Below are 21,352 nucleotides of genomic sequence, written 5' to 3'. Positions count from 1 at the left end.
CCTTTTTATTCCCAGGTGTGCGCCCATATCGTTCAGGCGATCCGCATGGAAGCCACACGTGTGAGGGAGGAGTGGGAGCATGCCATCTCCAGCAAGGAGAACGCCAACTCCCAGCCCAGCGACGACGATGCCTCATCCGACGCCTACTGCTTCGAGCTCCTCTCCATGGTGCTGGCGCTGAGCGGCTCCAACGTGGGCCGCCAGTATCTGGCGCAACAGCTCACCCTCATGCAGGACCTGTTTTCTCTCCTGCACACCGCCTCTCCCAGGGTGCAGAGACAGGTGGGCACGAGTGCGAACACACGCTCGAGAAATGCAAATCAGTGTTTTTTTGGGGGTTTTTTTTGTTGTCGTAGACTCTAAGCTGAGATGTTTTCTGAAAACCCAGAAACTCTTGTTCACTATTCAGCCACTTCTACATATCCTGATGTACTATATGAACCTCGTCAGTGGGATCTGAAGGCCATGCCTCCACCAGCTGGTGGTGAACTGAATGGCATCATGGAGGAGTGCTGGTTTGAAACACCTGTGCTGGATAGCAATAAATTATAAGGGTTGAATCATGACGAACACTCATTCTAACCTGTCATCCTGCCTCCTATTAGATCATTGAGGTGCACATGACACACGGTACCTAAGCCCCTCATGTCTCTTGCACATACTGTACACAGTAAGGTTCCTATAAGGGTAACTCGAGGTGAAGTCACAGGTGGGAAAAGTGGAGTTGGGGTTGTACATCCAGACTGGATGTCCATGAATCTCTGCTGTTTTTATTCAAGGTAGCAGAAATTAGTGCAAAGGACTCCTGCTGCATGTAGAATAGTGTGTTTTTATATATATATATATATATATATATATATATATATATATATATATATATATATATATATATATATATATATATATATATATATATATATATATATATATATATATATATATATAATATTGCTTTTATTTGTTGCTTCTTTGTGCATTTCCAATGTAGCATCCTTAGACCTCCCCTACCGTTTTCACTAGGCTGTTGTTAAGCTGCTGCTCCACTATAGATAATGGCTGACGCCAACCACAGGATCAAGAAAAGGCTTTCAGGAGAAATAGCTTCTATCTCCCTATTTTAAACTGATCTCATATCGACTGAGTTTTGGGTGTGGTACACTCGGCTCTGGTTGGACAAGAGTTGGATTTTTCTGGCTGTTTGACTCCAGAATCGTTTGTAGGAGATGTTGCAATGCAAAGGGTAATGTTTGGTTTATAATAACATAATCATCTTTATGCACTGCAACATACATTCCAATGAAATTGGTGCTCTGCATTTGGGGAACAGCGGGCTACTAGGCCACCACTGACTTTTGCATTACATGCACTTTAACCTATAGGTCTGCTTTATTATTTGATATAATAATAATCAATCCCCCTCTACCTAAAATAGTATTGCACCGATACCAGTATCGGACGGGACCCCAATCCAGCACTAAAATGATTGTTTCGGTATCGAGGAGTACCAACAAATAGGCACCGATACCATTTTGATGTTTGTATGTCACTTGAACACAGCCTTCTCTCTCCTGACTAGTATTATACATGTTATATAAGTTCATGAAAGTTCCACTATTTTGGCATTTGAGAGACAAAACTCAGGGTTTAAAAGATTATTCAATTATTAATGTAATTTTACTGTTGCACTACTATTATACATGTTATAATTTCATGAATGTTGCACTATTTTGGCCTTTGAGAGCCAAAAGTTTTGTAACTATTGTCACCCATTCCAGGTAGGCAATAAAAAGTTCTACTACCCTAAGTAGTATGCAGTTCTTCATATACACACACAGATCAATTTCAAACAGATGGTATCGGGGTCACAAAATGGCATTGGCGCAACACTAACCTAAATTCTTGTGTTTGATGAATTGATTAGCTCACACTCTTGTAATATAGAAGCGTGCTGCGGCCCTGTGGTGTGGAGGCAGAGTTTCCTGTCGGTAAGGTAGGAACTACTCGAGCTCATATACGTAGTTTACCTCCTGACCTTTTCTCGTCTCAGGTGACGTCTTTGCTGCGACGTGTCCTACCGGAGGTGACGCCGGTCCGCCTCGCCAGCATCATCGGGGTGAAGGCTCTGCCCCCGGCCGACATCAGCGACATCATCCACTCGACGGAGAAGGGCGACTGGAACAAGCTGTGCATCCTCGACATGTTCCTGGGCTGCATAGCCAAGGCCCTCACCGTGCAGCTCAAAGCCAAAGGCACCACCATCTCCGGGACCGGCGGCACGGTCGCAGGGAAGGGCGTCACCACCGTCACGCTGCCCATGATCTTTAACTCCAGGTGAGACGTTTTTCTGGAAGATATAAAAAATATAAATAACCTGAGACAGAATTAGTTTGCAGCATTAATTTCTCCCCCATCTCCTTTTGTTACCCAGCTACATCCGCAGAGGCGAGAGCCACTGGTGGATGAAAGGGTCCACGCCTCCGCAGATCGCCGAGATCATCATAAAGCTGGTCAAGGACATGGCAGCGGTGAGTATTTAATGTTTCTGTCGTTTCACACGCGTCGCTCAAACGACCGCGGAGGTTTAGAGCGACACAAACGCCGCTGCTCACTGTTTGCAGGGCCACCTCTCGGACGCCTGGTCCAGGGTGACCAAAAACGCAATCGCTGAGACCATCATAGCCCTAACTAAGATGGAGGAGGAGCACCGGTCTCCCGTTCGCTGTATAGCTACAACAAGGGTAACGAAAGCACACAACAAGCCAGAACCGCTGATTAGAGATGCCGTTTGACTTGTGGTGCGCTGATTCGCCGCTCGTCCTTCTCCTCAGCTGTGGCTGGCCCTGGCGTCGTTGTGCGTGCTCGACCAGGATCACGTAGACCGGCTCTCTTCTGGTCGCTGGATGGGTAAAGACGGACAGCAGAAGCAGATGGTGGGATTTTACTGACAGATGCAAGCGCCTCGGGTGTGTGTGAAGCTAATTGAAAGGGTAATAATTTATTCCCTTCTCTCCCACCCACAGCCCATGTGCGACAATCACGACGACGGCGAGACAGCAGCCATCATCCTCTGTAACATATGCGGCAACCTTTGCACCGACTGCGACCGCTTCCTCCATCTGCACCGGCGCACTCGCTCCCACCAGAGACAGGTCTCTTTTTTCACAAGTTTACGTTGATATCAAGAGAGTTCGGTTGGTGTTGGGATGCTCTGACGGGGGTCAAAAGCCAGTTTCTGATGTCTGGTTTTCTATAGCTTCTTATTAGGGCTGCACAATTAATCGCATTTTCAATATAATCGCAGTTTAAAAAAACACAATTTCCAAATCACAGAGGTCTGCAATTTTTGGCTACGTAACAATAAGTGAATCAGACGCGTCCTTCAGTGTCTTTAAAGTGGGTTTGCCTCCACATGGAAGGGTAGAGAGCTGCAGCAGTGAGATAATCTAATTTTATTACTTGTTTTAGAGTTTATATAATCATACTGTTTTACCAGAAACTTTCACGAATCTCACCGTAGCATCAAGTTCTGGTCAATAAGTTTAATACATAGATTTGTTTGTTGGTTGCATTTTATGTTCAACAAGGATTGATGTTCTAATCAATTAAAAGCTGTTCTCTTGAATAATATTCTGATTAATAAAAAAACATTAAAAGTTCTTGATTTAAATAGTCCATGTTTACAAACATCTTTATCTACAGGCGAAATGTGTTGCTTGTGGTTAATGCAGAGAAAAGTCTAAATCAAATCGCAGTTTTGGTTGAAATATATCGTAGACAGAGCGCAATCATTTCTGCTCCGAGTTGAGACGCAGCAGCTCTTTTAGCACCTGATCTGCACAGTGATGAAACAGATTGATTTGTTGTTTGTATATGTTTAAAAGGACATGATAACTTAAACTTAAAAATAATCGCATTAAATCGCAATATTAAGATATAAAACCACATTTAGATTATTTTCCAAAATCGTTCAGCCCTACTTCTTATAGGGCTGGACGATAATTCAATAACAATATCTATCGATCGATAAATGTATATCGACGATAGAAAAAAGGGTCAGTAAAAAGTTCAATAGAATAACAGTTTTTTTTCCTTTTGCATTCTAGCCATAGAGGTTAATATTACAGTCATTACATCCTCCCAACCAATCACAATCAGACCCATGAACCAAGCTCCGCCCCCTTCAGAGAGTTCAGACAGCACCTGTTCTTTTTTCTTTTATAAAAAAATTGCAGTTTTGGTAAAAAGTTGGTTGAATAAAGGGTTGAGTTTGAATTCAGCATTTGTGTGTTCTGAGTCTAAAATGGGTTGCTAAGCAACAGCATAAAATGGCCAAGGCTGCACTTAAAATATGTTTTCAATGTGTTGTTAATTATCGATATTGAGCAATATGATTTCTATTTTATCGATATGCTTCTTTGCTGTATCGTCCGGCTCTAGCTTCTTACATCTCCGACTTTGTTTTTAAACCCCACCGATAATAAAAATAGCTGACTACGGGTGTTCTTCGCTCTGTAACATCATCCTCACTTAAAAAATTATTTCTTTTTTTTTTTAACAAAATCGATTCCAGTCACCAGCTGATTTCTCCCTGCTTGGCCATTTCATCTGCTGATTATATTTCTTCTTCGTGCTCTTCCGCACGTCAGGTCTTTAAGGAGGAAGAGGAGGCCATTAAGGTGGACCTCCATGAAGGCTGCGGGAGGACCAAGCTCTTCTGGCTCATGGCGCTGGCCGATTCAAAGACCATGAAGGCCATGGTGGAGTTCAGAGAGCACACGGGTAATTTAACACAGAGCGCGCCGCCGTGAATCTATGACATTCTCACGTCGGAAGATTAATGAAATTGTAAGATAAAACCTTTGCATTCCCCAGCCGTGTGTCTCCCTCCCGCTCACATGTTGAATATCTTTGCAGGTAAACCAGCATCCAGCAGCTCAGACGCCTGCAGGTTCTGCGGTACGAGAAATGGAACCGAACTGTCTGCGGTGGGGAGCGTCTGCTCGGACCCAGACTGCCAGGTGTGGAGCATCCCCTTAGCTTTCCATAAAAAAACAAATGATTCAGGCAGTTTTTTTAATGCCATATAAAAAAAACAACATTAATTTGTCACATTCAACTATCAACACTTCCTTTTTTACCCCCAGAGTACCAAGATTTTCTCAGACTTAATGATTGTTGTCCCTAAAGAAGAAAATCATAAAGCTGACAAACTTTTTTTTTTTTTACATATTTGACTGTTTTACCAATTTCATTTTCTTATACAATTGAAATCTAGAGCTTGATTATACTGGGCGTCGGGCTGTTTAGCCAAGCTCAAAGCCAGTATTGTTATTTAAAAGGTAAATAAAGACACAAACGTTATAGTAAAGGGCCCTCCTGTAACTTTTATTTTTTTATACAGCTAAAACAAAATGAGGAAAATTAAAATGTGTCTTTATAAAAAAAAAAATCCTTTTTGTATTTTGACCATATTACGTCACCCAAGAAGTAACTAATCATATAGTTAGAATTTCTGTTGTTTAGTTGGAAAGAAACTACATTTAAGGGGACGATACCGTGTTTCTGTAAGGTTCTCAAAAGTCTGTCAGGAATTGTAACCAAAAAGCTTTTTCTCTTTGATGCTTTAGTGTCATAACAGTTCAAACAGTACGTGTTAGTAAAAATAATTTAAATTATTTTTGAATAAACCATTCATATTTATGATTAATTAACAATTTCTAATGCATATCATACCAGGTTTGTCTAATACAGCCTCTTGACGTTAATCTTGAGGATAACAAATACTGCATTAGCTTCTCCCTGTCCATAATAAACCATTTCAAACATATTTATTTATCCATGTAGCGCTTTATTTTATACCCAACTAGTCTTTTGTGCATCGCGTTGTACTCCCTAAGCCTCACCACCTCCTCTCCTGTCATCTATCTCAGGAGTACGCTAAGCTGGCCTGCAGTAAGACCCATCCCTGCGGACACCCCTGTGGAGGAGTCAAGAACGAGGAGACGTGCCTGCCGTGTCTGCACGGCTGCGATAAGAACGCCGGCTGCCTGAAACAGGACGCGGACGATATGTGTATGATCTGCTTCACAGAGGCTCTGTCCGCCGCTCCAGCAGTACAGGTGGCTTTGAGTATAGCTTTCTGTGTTTATCTCAAGAATATCCCGTTTCTCGCTCTTTTTTTAACGTTCCGTCTGTTGGCTCTGTTCGCAGCTGGACTGCACTCACGTCTTTCACCTTCAGTGCACTTGCCGCGTTCTGGAAAATCGCTGGCTCGGGCCGCGCATCACGTTCGGGTTCATGCTGTGTCCGATTTGCAAGGTATTGCAAATCGTTGGAGTCTAGCCGTGTCAGAAATGGCTACAGTGTACTTAACGAAACTATAATTATGTTTTTGCCTGTCTTGTTTTCCCCGCCGCAGAACAAAATCAATCATTCTGTGATCAAAGACCTCCTGGATCCCATTAAAGATCTGTACGAGGACGTGAGGAGAAAGGCTCTGATGAGGCTGGAGTACGAGGGGCTGCACAAGAGCGAGGCGATAACCACACCGGGCGCGCGCTTTCACAACGACCCAGCCGGCTTCGCCATGAACCGATACGCGTACTACGTCTGCTACAAGTGCAAAAAGGTCATAAACGACTTACGCGCAGGAGGTGTTCAGCTCGCATGTTTTACACGCATCGCAAAAAACATGACCAGTGTCCCTTTTCTTGTAGGCGTATTTCGGGGGAGAGGCTCGCTGCGATGCAGAAGCAGGACAAGGGGATGACTACGACCCCAGCGAACTGATCTGCGGAGCATGCTCAGATGTCTCCAGGGCTCAGGTGAGTAAATTCTACCTGTGTGTTCCCAGCTGGGCTACATAGATGATCCGGATTAAATGTTCTTATGTACGTTAAACTAACGTTTGGTGGTCTTGGCAGAGAAGAAACAAGCCACATCTCCAAAGATCAGTTTTGTTTTCGGGCTGTTTTTTTTGCACAATAAAGGTGTTTCCTGTGTCCTTTTGTCAGATGTGCTCCAAACACGGCACAGATTTCCTCGAGTATAAATGCCGGTACTGCTGCTCCGTGGCTGTTTTCTTCTGCTTTGGAACCACACACTTCTGTAACGCCTGCCATGACGACTTCCAGAGGATGACCAGTATTCCCAAGGAGGAGCTCCCCCGTTGTCCTGCAGGTGATTAAACAGTTTCTCTCTAAAAGAAGGATCTTATGTGCCCTTTTTCTCAGAGTTTTAGGACTCTCATTTTAGCTGGAAAGAACAACTAAAGCTGCTTTTTTTTGTGGTAAATAAATGTTTGCAAATGACAAAGGAGGGAAAATGCCTTAATTTTCTAAATTCTATTGGACATCTGCCATTCTGGTTAGACTTCTAATGCCCTCTATGAAGCCCCATCTTAATTTCTGGCACCTCATATTAGAAAAGGTTTTTTTTTTTTTTTACTTTTTTTTTTTACATGGACAAAATTAATCGGAATAAAGGGCCAAATGGAATAAAAATGCATCATGTAAACAAGCCAATCGGAATATTGTGATCAAATTTAGCTTAGTGAGATGGGTGGTTCATGCCGATTGACAATCCGATCAACGCTTGTCCGGACCAAGTTATTCCGAATGTGGCAAACTGAGCTGGGTGCGCACGTGGTAAACGTGACGTATTTCCACGATTTTGAGTGGCAGAAATACTATATATATATATATATATATATATATATATATATATATATATATATATATATATATATATATATATATATATATATATATATAAAAAACTGTAGGGGCTCCCGATACAGCCTTTCTGTTCGGTGGAGGAAACCCTGCGCTTTAATCCGACCATGAAATGTTGTGTGTGTAAATATAGCCACTGTAAATAAAGCTCGCCATGAAGGTACCAGAGCTTTATTTGAAAACATTAGTTAACAAGCAGCATTAATCAGAAAAACAACCAAAGGGAACTCTGGGGGTGCTGCAGCCTAGGCTGACACACTTAAAATCCCAGTAAAACAGATTTGAGGTTTGTTGGTTGTAACTTGACAAAATGTTATCGCTGTGACTTTATTTTGCTTTTTGTTAGGGATGCAATTCATGTCTGGTCCTTTCTGCAGTGAGTTGGTTTAAACAGATAGTCCTGTGTAGCAATTTAAAGAAATGCAGTTCCCTAAGTCCCGCTTTTATTGTGACGTCCTCGTAGAAGCTGCGGAACCAAACGATGAGGGCAAAGTGTAACTCTTGTCTCTGTGTTGCAGGGCCCAAGGGCAAGCAGCTGGAAGGCACCGAGTGCCCTTTGCATGTGGTGCACCCACCGACGGGCGAAGAATTTGCTCTGGGCTGTGGAGTGTGCAGGAACGCCCACACCTTCTAAAACTTTTAAGAGACTTGCTGGAAACCAGTCGGTCTACTGTGATTTTTATCGCCGCTGGCGCTGCTGCTCAGCGACGAAGCTCGGCTCCGGCTTTGAGTCTCCTGGACCGCGGACCGGGTCTCCGCGCTACGCCAAGAGTCGTCAGGTCCGCTCTTCTCCCCAACATCAGGATCCAGACTCTGCTGCGGGCACGAGCTGTTGCTCCCTTTGGATTCAGAGCAAGCTTAATAATAAAATAACTTTTTTTTTTTTTTTTTAAGGAAAAAGACGAATGAAATTAAAAGAAAATAACTCGTGACATGTTTGCATGCAGCCGTTGTAATCCCTCGGCTTCTATAGACGTCGCACACCTCCCAATCAACCGAACTGTAACGATGTAACATTGAAGATTAAACAAATTTGCTTAAAACGCGGCTGTGGATGAGCGTGAGTTTAAAAAGAGGAGAGAAGGAAAAAAAAAAAAAACGAAACAAAAGGAAGGGGCCATATTTCCAGCTTCCTTACTATACATTTAAAATATTTGATGTATGTAAACTTTTTTTTTTTTTTTTTCGTAAACTTGTACAGTATTCCTCACTTTCAAGTGCATCATGAGTTGACAGACAAACAACAAAAAAGGTGAGTTGACTGTTAAGAAAATCACTTTCGGGATGGAAATAGTGTACGATTTATCTAATGTTGTATATAGCGATCCCATTCAAAGTAGCTGTATTCCGAAGTTGCTCTCTTCACTTTGTTTGGTATTCTGGGTTTTTGTTTGGAGCCAGAACTTTAAATGAAGTGCAATACTGGGTGTGCCTCCTATTTTGCAGCTGTTTAATCTATGGAATGTATGTCAAATAAAGCCACTGTACATTTTTTTACAGTGCCACCCCTCCCTTCCCTAATTAACGTCAGTTCTCTTCAATTACTGTCTGGAAAAGAGGAGCCTGGCACTTGCAGTCAAACATGGTGGATGTAAATTTTGTTTGCAGCTCTGACAAATAAAATAAAAAAATTTAAAAAAAGCATCGAAATCCTATATAAATACGAGAATAAAAAAAAAAAAGGCTATAGGAGTGGTTACAGCTGAAGGGTCCAGTCTTTACACCAAATACAATTGTGCACCTGTACGCTTTTTCCTAGTATGTGGCGGGAAGATTTGGGGGCCAAAGAAGCAGAGTGTGGGGGATTCAAAAAGAAAAAAGGAAAAAAAAAAGAAACAGCTGCTGTTAAATAAAAAGCTTATTACTTGTGAATCTGCTCTGTAATATCTGTGGTGGATGGAGTTGAATGGTAATAAACCAGATTCTCTGTTTCACAAATTATTCAATGTGTCATTGTTTTTTTTTTTTAATTGGTAATCCAAATGGAAATAAATGGACTATGCAATTATTATTTTTATTTTTTTACTAACAAATATTTGTCCACAATTAGAGAAAAAAAAGCACAACTGGGTAATAAGGTATGGATTTCCACAGCAACATTTAAAAAACATTTTTTATATATATATTTTTTACTTTATGCAGATATGTGTTGATGACATCAACAGCCAGTATTGATGAACCCTGTGGGTGGTGAAGGTGACTTGGAGTTCGGCATTGGTTCTGATGCACTGGAAATCCAGTCTAGTCTGCCCTGGTCCTATTAAATACTAAATAAAATAAGGAAAGAAACGTCACCGTGGAAGCATTTTGTTTAGTACTGTGTAGATATGTAATAATTTGATTTATTATGAATTATTAGGTACTTTCTATCTTATAGAACAGTTTATCACACATTTCAAATAATGTCCTCGTTAGGAGATTTAAAGTCAGAATTTTGACTTTCAAAGTCTTCGTCATTATAGGATTGAGGGCCTCAAGGAGTAATAAGCGAAATTTCACCACTAGGTGCGCTGTTGAGTAATGTCTATATAGACCAAAACAAGATGTGTGACAAGCTACACCTCTACCTCCAAAGTCTAAGCAGCAGACCAGTGATCCGTTTCAATTTTAAATGTTTTCTCAACAAAACGAATGCCCTAGAAGTAGGTGAGGATCACGGTGGGCTGCATTAAACAATGCTAACTATGTTAGCTGGGCTACCAGCCCAGGCCCGGCTTTGTAAACAAGAGACTGGAGAACAAAAAAGATGCCGTGTGATGTCATACCATATCTAAAAAGGATACCTTTAGTTCATTACAAAACTATCAACGTTTATTTATATAGCACTTTTCAACAGTTCATATGGTGCACAAAGTCCTTTACAAGCTCAAATTCAAACAAGAAGATGCTGACATAAAATATAAAAATGTGTAGGAAAATTACAGGATAAAAAATTAAAAAGTGCATAACAGCACAGTTCAAAACAATTTTAAGAGCTATATATAAAAATAAAAAAACTCAAAGCAAAAGTTATCCACAATTGAACCGCTAGGAGTGAAAGGCCTGTCTGAACAGATGTTTATAGTTGTGATTTAAACTGATTTTAGTATTGTCTAAAATAATTAAGTTTCGCTTATTGCTTCTTTAAGTATGGTTAAGTCTGACAATAAAGATGCTGAATCCCATGATGACTGACAGTCTATGACTTGGATATCATCATACAGAGGATTTTAAAACTTGAAATTGTAGGTTTTAATCTCATAATTCTTAAATGAATCAAAATAATCCATTTGATTTTCACAATTACGATTTTGAACTTCATGATTACTGCTTTTTAGAAAGTCTGAATCAATCCAAGTGAATCTCAAAATTATGATTGCCAATCAAAATTACAATTTTTTTGTTTTGTTTTACTGTGAATCACATATATGGTTTTTCAAACTAAAAAAAAACATTACTCAATAACTCTGATCTTGAAATTCATAATTATATTGAATTTAAGGAGAAAAGCAATTGAAAGATAAATAGAGAATGACTATAAAGAAGCTGTTATGTATCTTTTTTTTTTCCAGGTCAGATATAACCTAGAAAGGATTACGCTGTGTCGCGATCGTTAATGTATATTTCTGTAGTCGGTACACTGAGTACTTTTAATGCTATTTATTTATATATATTTTTTTTTTTACCGCGAGGTGAGTCATCTCGCGAGTATACACGATCTTTTCCAACAGCCATTTCGCAATTACGTTTTCCCGTGGAGCACCGCCGCTGTCAAAACACTTCGCCATTTCAGTCCTAGGAGGGGGAATTAGGTCAGCCGAGCGGAGGTGGCGGTTTCTGACTTAGTCTCGTCGGAGTGCTCGGTCTTTGGGTTCCGATGCGAGTCATCTGGCTGGTGCGGATGAGTTTTTCCTTCGTGGGCCCGGGTTGAAGAGTGAAGTCGGATTTTCCCAAGTCAACAGCTACTGAAGCAAGCTGTGCGTGTGTAAACAACAAGGTAGGGTGATGCTCGGCCGAACCGGAGCTTAAGGGAGTAGATACCACCTCACCTACCGACGCGTTAGCCCTGCCACGGACACAGCGTCACACGCCGCTGACTTTTTCTTCAAGCAACGCTCGAGAGTGAATTTTAACAAGCTAATGTCAAAGTTAGCTAACACCTGCGCGGCTGTAAACTAATGAAAAATGGATAAAAAAAATGTCAAATGTTTCGGTTCATTCGGTGCAAAAAGTTGCAAAGTTGCTCCTTTTTTATGTGACAGAAATTCAAACCCATATAGATGACGGTGCGTGTGTGTCACTTTGCAGTGTCATATTATAACCGCGGTCACGTTTTTCACGTACTCGGTCGGTACGTGACGTCACATTGCCATGGTCACGCAGTGATTGTAGCCGTCAGGAAGGCGTTAGTTAGCGCTTGTCCTCTGTTTGGGGAAAAAAATGCTAATCTGCAAACTGGTAATTCAGTTCAGCTGATGTAAATACAGCCAGCGGATTATTTGATGGATGGTGAGGGCGTCATTGTTGATTTTATATATATTTATCACATTTAATGTCCCTTTGGGATGAATAAAGTATATATGTTTTTTATTTGAATATTAATGGCGCATTCACCAAACTCCTATAAGGAAAGTCCTGTGTTTTGCTGTCAACCCGAGTGATTTAGGCAGGCATTTGCAGATTCCCAGTCCAAACCAGCCATCTGTATTTGGAATAATATATATAATAACCTGCAGGGTTCCCCCAGGATTACATGGCTTATTATGTAGTACCGTAATTGTGCTGCTTGTTCCAGAAGCTGCAGTTTTAGCAGGTCAACCTTACTGTGTTGCTCCAACATGGATCCTGCTGTGATGTTTTCCTGCAAGCGACTGTAAAGTAAAGGCTGAAGGATTTTGGAAAATAATCTTAATTGCGATTTTATTTCTTAATATTGCGATTTAATGTGATTTTTTTTTTTCATCTTAATTTCTCATGTCTTTTTAAACATATACAAACAACAAATCAATTTGTTTCCTCGCCGTGTGGATTAGTTGCTAAAAGCGTCTAAAAGAGCAGAAATGATTGCGTTCTGCCTACAATATATTTCAACCAAAATTGCAATTTTGATTTTTCTCTGCATTAACCACAAGCAACAAAAATGGCTTCTAAATAAAGATGTTTGTAAACAAGGACTATTTTAAATATGAACTTTTAATGTTTCTATTGATCAGAATATTATTCAAGAGAACAGCTTTTAATTTAATTGGACATCAATCCTTGTTGAACATAAAGTGCAATCAACAAGCAAGTCTATGTATTAAACTGATTGACCAGTACTTAATGCTTTGTATAATTATACAAACTCTAAAATAAGTAATAAAATTAGATTATCTCACTGCTGCAACTGTCTTCCCTTCCATGTGGAGGCAAACCCACTTTAAACATTTTACTGACACCTAATGGACGTTTCTAATTCCCTAATTGTTACATAGCCAAAAATTGCAGACTCTGCGATTTGGAAATTGCGTTTTTTTTAAATCACGATTATATTGAAAATGCGATTAATTGTTCAGCCCTAATTCTTTGCTTTTCTCCGATGCGTTTGCATTTTTTGGGGCGGGCAGCTGTCATAACCACAGACCAACGATGCGTAACTAGAGCGGAGGTTAGTCAGCGGCTCCTAAAACAGATCACTTTAACAGAGAAATGCAAATAGTACTGGTGAAGAGGGGGGAAAGTATGACGTTTTATTGAATTCAGAGGCAACGGGGATAAAGGCAATAAACAGTAAACCGAGAAGTAAAACCTCATTATCACCAAAGCTTTTTGCAGCACATGTGCTTCATCGCTGCGTGCTTGCAGTCCCCGTTTGATCTCAGCGCCGCGTTTTTATGCTTCAGGATGAAGCGGATCAAAGGAGGAGAGGAGGGAAGCGCCGGCGAAAGCCCTCCGGAGGCGAGCAAAAAGGTCCGCACGGAGCCGGAGAGCGAGGAGCCGGAGGCCGCCGGCGAGTCTCCGCGCTGCGACTGGTCGCGCCTGCCTCAGGAGCTCCTGCTGCACATCTTCCAGTACCTCCCGCTGCTGGACCGGGCGTACGCCTCGCAGGTGTGCCGCGGCTGGAACGAGGCTTTCCACATGCCCGAGCTGTGGAGGTGCTTCGAGTTCGAGCTCAATCAGCCGGCGAGCTCGTACCTGAAGGCCACGCATCCAGACCTCATCAAGCAGATCATCAAGAGGCACTCCAACCACCTGCAGTACGTCAGCTTCAAGGTAAATAAAAAAAAAAATAAATCTGTGTGCTGAAACGGTGACGGTACAGTGGAGGTGTTGCTTTTGTCCTGCAATGATTTGTTTGCCTTCATCACCAGGTGGACAGTAGCATGGAGTCTGCAGAGGCGGCTTGTGACATCCTGTCTCAGTTGGTGAATTGTTCCCTGAAGACCTTGGGGCTCATCTCTACAGCCAGGCCCAGCTTCATGGAGGTCCCAAAGGTACAATTACCGCTACAGACGACCTCCTCTCTCCCCAATCAGTCAAGAAAACCATCAGAGCGCCAGCAACAATGTTTTTTTTTTCTTCAGTATTCTGTCTCAAACATGGGCCAAGGTCAGACTTATTTCATCTGGCCTCAAAAGGGAACATGACGTTATTTGCAAACCCGTTGTTTGGTGTTCCTCGGTGCACAGAGATCTCTTTTCGAATCCTTGAAACATGGTCACATGTGTGTTTGTGGAAAAATCCCTTAATGCCGACTTTATGGAAGCCCGGAGCTTCGGGGAGGACTGGTGGGGACATCTTCTGTTTGTTTAAGGAAAATATGAACTTTACCCGTCTTCTGCTCACTGCAGAGACTTTTTTTGTATATCCCTAATTAATTAATAGTTTTTATCAGTACACGTTTTACTTATTCTTTAAAATTTCTTTCATTTTATTTTTTTTCTATTTATAATTTTTTACTTTTTAACTCCTTGTACAGCTTTTTCATCAGTCTATTGTTTTTTTTTTTTTCTCTACTCCATTGAGATGGATTGATTTGGCCTTTAAAACACGCATAATCTTGGAATCATCAGTCTGTCATTGTCGTTTACTAAGAAATGCCCTTTTCTCAATAATCACATTGGGTTCATTTGTAATCAGTCTTGTTGCTTTTTTATGTAGTGATACATTCAGTCCTCATGTAATGAACCAGTTTCCCTCTGGAGTCAAATCAGTGTTACGTCTTTAGAGATGAACCCTGTGAGCGCGATAGGCTTAGCGCTGAGGAATGATCGTGTTTGTGCTTCCTCAGTCTCACTTCATCTCGGCTCTCACCGTGGTCTTCGTCAACTCCAAGTCTCTGTCCTCGCTGAAGATCGACGACACGCCGGTGGACGACCCGTCCCTGAAGGTCCTGGTGGCCAACAACAGCGACACCTTGAAGCTGCTGAAGATGAGCAGCTGCCCCCATGTGTCCCCTGCAGGTACACGCGCTCACTGAGACGCATACACACTAACGTTTCACATCACCACTGCCAGCTTTAATGCGTTTTACTGGGATTATACGTGACTGACCGGCAGAAAGTAACGCATAGTTGTAAAGCGGGAGGCAATTCAAACAAGGTTTTTTTATTATGTTTTGCAAATAAAAGCCTGAGACGTGTGGCTTGCATTCAGATTCCTTTTACGCAACCAGTTTGCTCCAGGAGTTTTCCCAGTTTAAATATGGCTGAAATGTGAAGGTCTAACAGAAAACACCAGCATACAAATGGCAGCGTGACAAGGCACACAGTAACTCTGGAGGAGCTGCAGAGATGCACAACTCTGGTAGGTTAACTATCAGTCGAGCACCCCACGAATCTGGGCTTAATGAAGAAGTTGGTACAAGGGAGCTGGTCTGAGTTTATGGGAAGAAGGATGTTGCTTATACTAAAAGAAAACCTGTTAGAGGTTAGATAAAAGGAGTTGGAATGGTCTAGTCAAAGTCCAGACTAAAATCCAGCTGATAAGTCTGTGGAGGAAGACTTCAACATTTATATTTACAGATGCTCCTCATGCAACCTGACTGGGTTGGAGCTGTTTTACAAAGAGAAACTGGCGTAAATCTCAACGTCTGGGTGCCCAAAGCTGGAAAGACTTGCAGCTGTGACTGGTTAAACAAACTATCGGAGCAGAACTTTAATTTCTGGAAGGCGCTTTTACGTATCCTGCTACTTCATAAATATGCGTTACTTTTTGCCAGCTTGTCACAGAAGATCTCGATAAAAGACATGGAAGTTTGTGGTTGAAACGTGTCAAAAACATTTAAAGGAAGCAGCGTTCTGATGATTTAGTCTCATTTCCTTTTTTTTTTTTTGTGAGCGGGTGTGAATTATTCACAGCAGTTTAATTTCCAGTCATGTCTAAATATGCTTCGGTTCAGTGTTTTAGCTTTTTGTTTCTGCCGCTGCTCAGAGCAAGCTCATCCTGTGGCACTAACCATGACCCTGTGGTTCTGTGGGGCTTTTTCTGTGACACACATTCTCCAGCCAGAGTTTTTTGACGCTTTGCAGAGACGGTTGAGTCAGCTGCAGCTTTGGGTCGGAACGACTGGTGGCATTGAAGGTAAAGGTCCTGCCTGTGCTTTCAGGGATCCTGTGCGTGGCGGACCAGTGCCACGGGCTGCGGGAGCTGGCGCTGAACTACCACCTCCTCAGCGACGAGCTGCTGCTGGCCCTCTCCTCCGAGAAGCACGTGCACCTGGAGCACCTGCGCATCGACGTGGTGAGCGAGAACCCGGGCCAGCACTTCCACGCCATCAAGAAGAGCAGCTGGGACGCCATGGTGCGCCACTCGCCCAAGTTCAACCTGGTCATGTACTTTTTCCTCTACGAGGACGAGTTCGGCCCCTTCTTCAACGACGAGATCCCCGTCACGCACCTCTACTTCGGCCGCTCCGTCAGCAAGGAGGTGCTGGGCCGCGTCGGCCTGCACTGCCCGCGCCTGGTGGAGCTGGTGGTGTGCGCCAACGGCCTGCGGCCGCTCGACGAGGAGCTGATCCGCATCGCCAAGCACTGCACGCAGCTGTCGGCCATCGGGCTGGGGGAGTGCGAGGTGTCCTGCAGCGCCTTCGTGGAGTTCGTCAAAATGTGCGGCCGGAGGCTGTCCCAGCTCTCCATCATGGAGGAGGTGCTGATCCCGGACCACAGGTACTCCCTGGACGAGATTCACTGGGAGGTGTCCAAACACCTGGGCCGCGTCTGGTTCCCGGACATGATGCCCACCTGGTAGTGCCGTTTTGGGGTTCAGCTGTAGTGATTTGCTATGTGCTAGACGAGCAAAAAAAAAAAAAAAACAACAAAAAAAAAACTCCTGCTTGGAGTTAGAAACGTCTCTGCAGACTGAAACCCCCGAAATCAGCAAACTCTGGGACGAAGCTTAGTGACAGTCAAGCCGTACGGACATTTGCCCCTGCTTTGTGCCCTGGGAAAGATGTCTGCCCGTGTGCAGGTACGCCTTGGACACGCCGACCGCTCTGCAGGAAATCGGGTCGGCTGCACCGTCGCACGCTGCTCCCCAACTCGCCCCACATTCTCCGCTCTGCTTAGACGCCCGGCACCCCAGCAGCTTTCTGAATCACTGTAAGGTTAGATGTGTACAGGAAGGAGGAAGACGCAGGTTTCACCCACAGCTTTGGGACGTGTTTTCCAACACCGAAGGAGCGGCAGCTGAACTCATGAACCCTGAAGCGCTGCTGCTGCAGACGCTGGCAGAACGCACCGTGTACATACAGTAGATACTTGTGACGTGAAGCTGTACAGTGTCCAGTAACGTAATTTCCCTCCGTGCGTCACACACACTCTGTGTATTTAAGACACTATTTTCATGTGTAGGTGATAGAAAGTTTTATTTGTACAGCGAGAGATTTTATTTTAATTTTTTTCCCCCCTACGCACCTTAGGCATAAACCAAACGACAGCTGGGACGAATCGAGTCTTTACGGCCAAATGCCGCAGCTCTGCTGAGGATGTTTTCTATTGCACCCAATTAGTCTGATCCCAGGCGCAGAATATTAAAGTAATAAAGCTGTAATGAAAGAAGAAAATCAGTTTACTGTGCCTTGCAAAAGTTGTGCGTACGCCTTTCACTTTTCCACATTTTGTCACCTTAAAGCAACAGAGTATATCAGGGATGCAGGCCAACACAAGGAGAAAAATATATATACATTTTTTTAACTCAGAAATCTGAAAAGTGTGGCGTGTGCGTTTATACCCCGCCCCCCTGGGTCAATAGATTACAGCTAGAGTTACATGGTACATGGGCCAAAATTGTCACGTCAAAGGAACAAAGGAGGGCCAAAAAATTAACACATTTATTTTTTAAACCAAAAAAAATTGTCAATTTTTTCACCTGCTCTACCAAATATGACCATTTTTAAATAAATAATTTTTTTTTTTTTTTTTTTTTTGTAGGAAATGAATGTGTAAATCATTGTAGACACAAAATTTAAAAAATTAGCTCATTTCTTGTATTAAAAGATAGTCATCCAGTTTGCAAATTATTTTGAATTTAATTTGACTCTATAACAATAAACCTAAGTCTTTTTGGGTCAGTTTCAAAACACTTGTTGTAATTAGCCAATTTTAATAATTGAATTCAAAGCAGATTTTAATGCTCCAAAGTCTGCATTTGAGTAATTAAGTGTCATTGGATAGATATTACTATGAAATGAAAGAGAATGTAAAAAGTGCTTAATAAAAGATGAATACTTTGTGTTGTACTTACCATTTACAATTTTAACATTCCTGCAATGATTTTGCTCTAATTAAAAACTAAAAGCTTCCATCTGCATCAGCCTCCTGTGCTGGTGGGCCAAATCTTGAAATGCAGTTGGGGTGGGGTGGGGCGCCCAAAATCAGTGCAGGGGCCACAAATGGCCCCCCGGGCCGCACTTTGCACATGCCTGATCTAGACTGTCAAATAGCTCAAGATCAGTTAGATTGGATGTGACCCCAATGTTTACAGTTTGGCCGCAGATTTCCAAACCAGTGTAGGTCTGGACTTTGACTAGGCCACTCCAAGGCTCTGGCTGCCGGATGGTGAAGCTCCACCTCCTGCAGAGTCTGTGCAGCCTCTGAACTGCTGCCCTGGGGAGACAGAGGGATGATTAGCTCCATCCATCTTCCACCTCCCTGCTGTAGAAGAGCATCCCCATACTACGATGCGGCCCCCTCCATGTTGCTCTGTGGGATCCGTCTGTCCAGGGGGAAGTGCGTCGTTTAGCTTTCCGTCGCACTTGGGTGCTTTGTATGTCGGCAAAAAGGTTTTAATCTGACATTTTAAGCTTGACAGGACTGCTGGACTTCCACTGAGGTTAAACCACGGCGGGCCGGGTTCCATTTACTAAACAGGTGACTGATGAAGGCCTGCGGTGACGTGGGTTTTATTTAGGGGTATCGGTGTAACAACACTTTTCAGATGTTCTTTTGCACAACACTAATAGCCATTTTGTAAAGTGACAAAGTGTGAAGAAGTTAAAGTTGAATGAACACTTTCCCAGGCCACTGTATCGTGTAAATACTGATCGTGTTCAGAAGTCTCGTAGTCAGCAACGCAATAAAACTCTGCAGCCATTGGCTCTAAATGTCGGGGACGCAGAAGTCAACCCCTTTGGTCTCTCAGGTGCAATAAATCGATTGATGTCCTTTTTTTTTAGAGGTTTCAGTTGTATCTTCTGCGGTCCTGGTCCACAGGCGTTTTGTTTTATTCGCAACAAACAGGAGCTGGAGAGTTGCTGCTCTCCCTCTCATTCATCCTTTACAGTCGTGAAGAGATTCGGCAAGTCTTATTTTTCAACTTTTTTTCTTTTCCTTTAAGAAGGAAGTCGAATCCACCTGTATATAAAACGCTGCGTGTTTGATTACCTGCAAAGAAACGTACTTATTTCTTTATTTCACCCTATCAGGGTTCAGTGTTTGCTCAGCCAGCTGCTCTTTGTCTTTCGTAAAACCAGGGTCCGAATTAAGCTTAACTAGTTGCCTTTTTTTTTTTTTTTTTTCGGATCGTAGATCCACGAGAAGTTACGCTTTGTCAGCCATCACGCAGAAATTGACCGTAGTTTGAGTTGGTGTTGAATTGGAAATGCACATCAGCAGTGAGATCGTTGTGATTATGGAAAATAAATAGTTTGTCTACTTTTGCTTTACTGGTCACCTGTCTTTAGTTTAAAGGTGTTGTGATCGTATCCGGAAATAAATAACTGTGGATGTCCTTGTTGCCCCTGTCATCTGTTTGGCTTCAGCGCCTCGCAGGCCTCACACGGATATGAAACAAAAAGCCTCAGCGCAACAAATGTGCTTGTGAAACACAATGAGAGGAAGATATAAAACAAAACAAAATGAAACCATTTAAATTCAGAGTGTAACGTCTTTGACATTTCTTGCAATACGAAACAAAAATGTCAAAGATGTCTTGAAACAGTGATTGCGACCAAAGACCAACTACAAGCCACTGGTGAATTATGGAGCGTTACAAAAGCACACTTTATTTTTTTGTTGTTGTATAACTTATTTCCGTTTCACGTTATGCAGCGACACAAAACAAGTACACAATTGGGAATTGCATTTGTATTGAGATCTTTGCAGAACCACCGCTTCCTGCAATTACTGCTTAATGTCTCTACAGGTTCCAACAGCTAGAGACTGAAATCCTTTGCAGAATAACTCGTGTTCAGCCGGCCTGGATGGACGGCATCTGCAAACGTTTTAAAGTCTTGCCACTGATTCTCACTTAGATTTATGTGTGGGCTTTGATTAGGCCATTCTAACCTGTGAAAACGCTTTGGTCTAAACCACGTGTCAAACTCAAGGCCTGTGGGCCGAATCCGGCACGTCAAAGCAATTTCCCCGGCCCCAAAGAGCTAACAAAGGCATATCATGTCATAAAGTAGAGGCGTATATCCTTTTAATTTGTATAAAGTGGCTAAAACTGTGCCTCCTGTAGCGAATATTCAATTCAATTTCAATTCAATTTTATTTATATAGTGCCAATTCATGAAATGTCATCTCGAGGCACTTTACAAAGTCAAAATCAATCATATTATAAAGATTGGTCAAAAATGTCCTATATAAAAGGAACCAGTTGATTGCTTCAAAGTCCCGACAAGCAGCATTCACTCCTGGAGAAGCGTGGAGCTACAGGGAGAGTCGTCTGCATTGTCCATGGCTTTGCAGCAATCCCTTATACTGAGCAAGCATGAAGCGACAGTGGAAAGGAAAACCTCCAGCAGAACCAGGCTCAGTATGAACGGTCATCTTACTCGACCGACTGGGGTTACAGAAGACAGAGCAGAGATACAACAAGAGGGACAAAAAAAGCACAGAAGCACACATTCGATTTTTGTTTAACTGTAGTAACAGCATCCAGCCACAGTTCTTCCATTACGCATTAAAACAAACCAGAAATGTCCAAAGAGAGGGAATGATGCAGAATGATAGTTTAAAGTTTAACTCACGCCGATATCAACTTCTGTTTAGCAGATAAACTGTTCAAATGGGCCTAAGGGGGCTAATTTTATGTTACCGTTAAAAAATATGAAATAAAAAGTGTCCTATATACAGGTGCACCACCATGCTTCATCATGGGATGGACTGTTCAGTGTGACATGTATTAGTTCTGTCCATCCAGGCTAACAAGTTAAATCT

At 42.4% G+C, this 21,352-nt stretch overlaps 2 protein-coding genes across 2 annotated transcripts in view; both read left to right on the top strand.

Moving 5' to 3' along the window:
* The window catches only part of mycbp2 (MYC binding protein 2), a 91,418-nt gene extending 81,744 nt beyond the window's left edge, over positions 1 to 9,674 (top strand). Inside the window, 14 exon segments of the mRNA XM_012864274.3 lie at positions 16 to 282; positions 2,048 to 2,331; positions 2,429 to 2,525; positions 2,619 to 2,738; positions 2,829 to 2,930; positions 3,021 to 3,149; positions 4,647 to 4,779; positions 4,915 to 5,018; positions 5,931 to 6,119; positions 6,211 to 6,318; positions 6,419 to 6,628; positions 6,717 to 6,824; positions 7,014 to 7,179; positions 8,252 to 9,674. Of these exon segments, the coding sequence (XP_012719728.2) occupies positions 16 to 282; positions 2,048 to 2,331; positions 2,429 to 2,525; positions 2,619 to 2,738; positions 2,829 to 2,930; positions 3,021 to 3,149; positions 4,647 to 4,779; positions 4,915 to 5,018; positions 5,931 to 6,119; positions 6,211 to 6,318; positions 6,419 to 6,628; positions 6,717 to 6,824; positions 7,014 to 7,179; positions 8,252 to 8,367 (2,133 nt within the window). The 3' untranslated portion in view covers positions 8,368 to 9,674.
* A 1,762-nt stretch (positions 9,675 to 11,436) lies between these two features.
* On the top strand, positions 11,437 to 17,754 carry fbxl3a (F-box and leucine-rich repeat protein 3a). Its single transcript, XM_012864318.3, has 5 exons — positions 11,437 to 11,709; positions 13,595 to 13,964; positions 14,063 to 14,185; positions 14,983 to 15,154; positions 16,300 to 17,754. Exons 2-5 carry the CDS (start codon positions 13,596 to 13,598, stop codon positions 16,938 to 16,940), a joined length of 1,305 nt encoding a protein of 434 aa, XP_012719772.1. The 5' UTR covers positions 11,437 to 11,709; position 13,595; the 3' UTR covers positions 16,941 to 17,754.
* The last annotated feature ends 3,598 nt before the right edge of the window (positions 17,755 to 21,352 follow it).

This window comes from Fundulus heteroclitus, chromosome 7 (genome assembly GCF_011125445.2).
Source record: "Fundulus heteroclitus isolate FHET01 chromosome 7, MU-UCD_Fhet_4.1, whole genome shotgun sequence".
Classification (NCBI taxonomy): domain Eukaryota; kingdom Metazoa; phylum Chordata; class Actinopteri; order Cyprinodontiformes; family Fundulidae; genus Fundulus; species Fundulus heteroclitus.
The sequence above is the reverse complement of the archived record's forward strand: the minus strand, read 5'-3'. Positions and strand labels throughout refer to the sequence as shown.

Bases quoted from the DNA above. Each gene is read 5' to 3' on its own strand.
- fbxl3a (XM_012864318.3), top strand. From the start codon at position 13,596: ATGAAGCGGATCAAAGGAGGAGAGGAGGGAAGCGCCGGCGAAAGCCCT. The intron at 13,965-14,062 runs GTAAATAAAAAA...CTTCATCACCAG, and splicing joins TGCAGTACGTCAGCTTCAAG to GTGGACAGTAGCATGGAGTC. The intron at 14,186-14,982 runs GTACAATTACCG...GTGCTTCCTCAG, and splicing joins GCTTCATGGAGGTCCCAAAG to TCTCACTTCATCTCGGCTCT.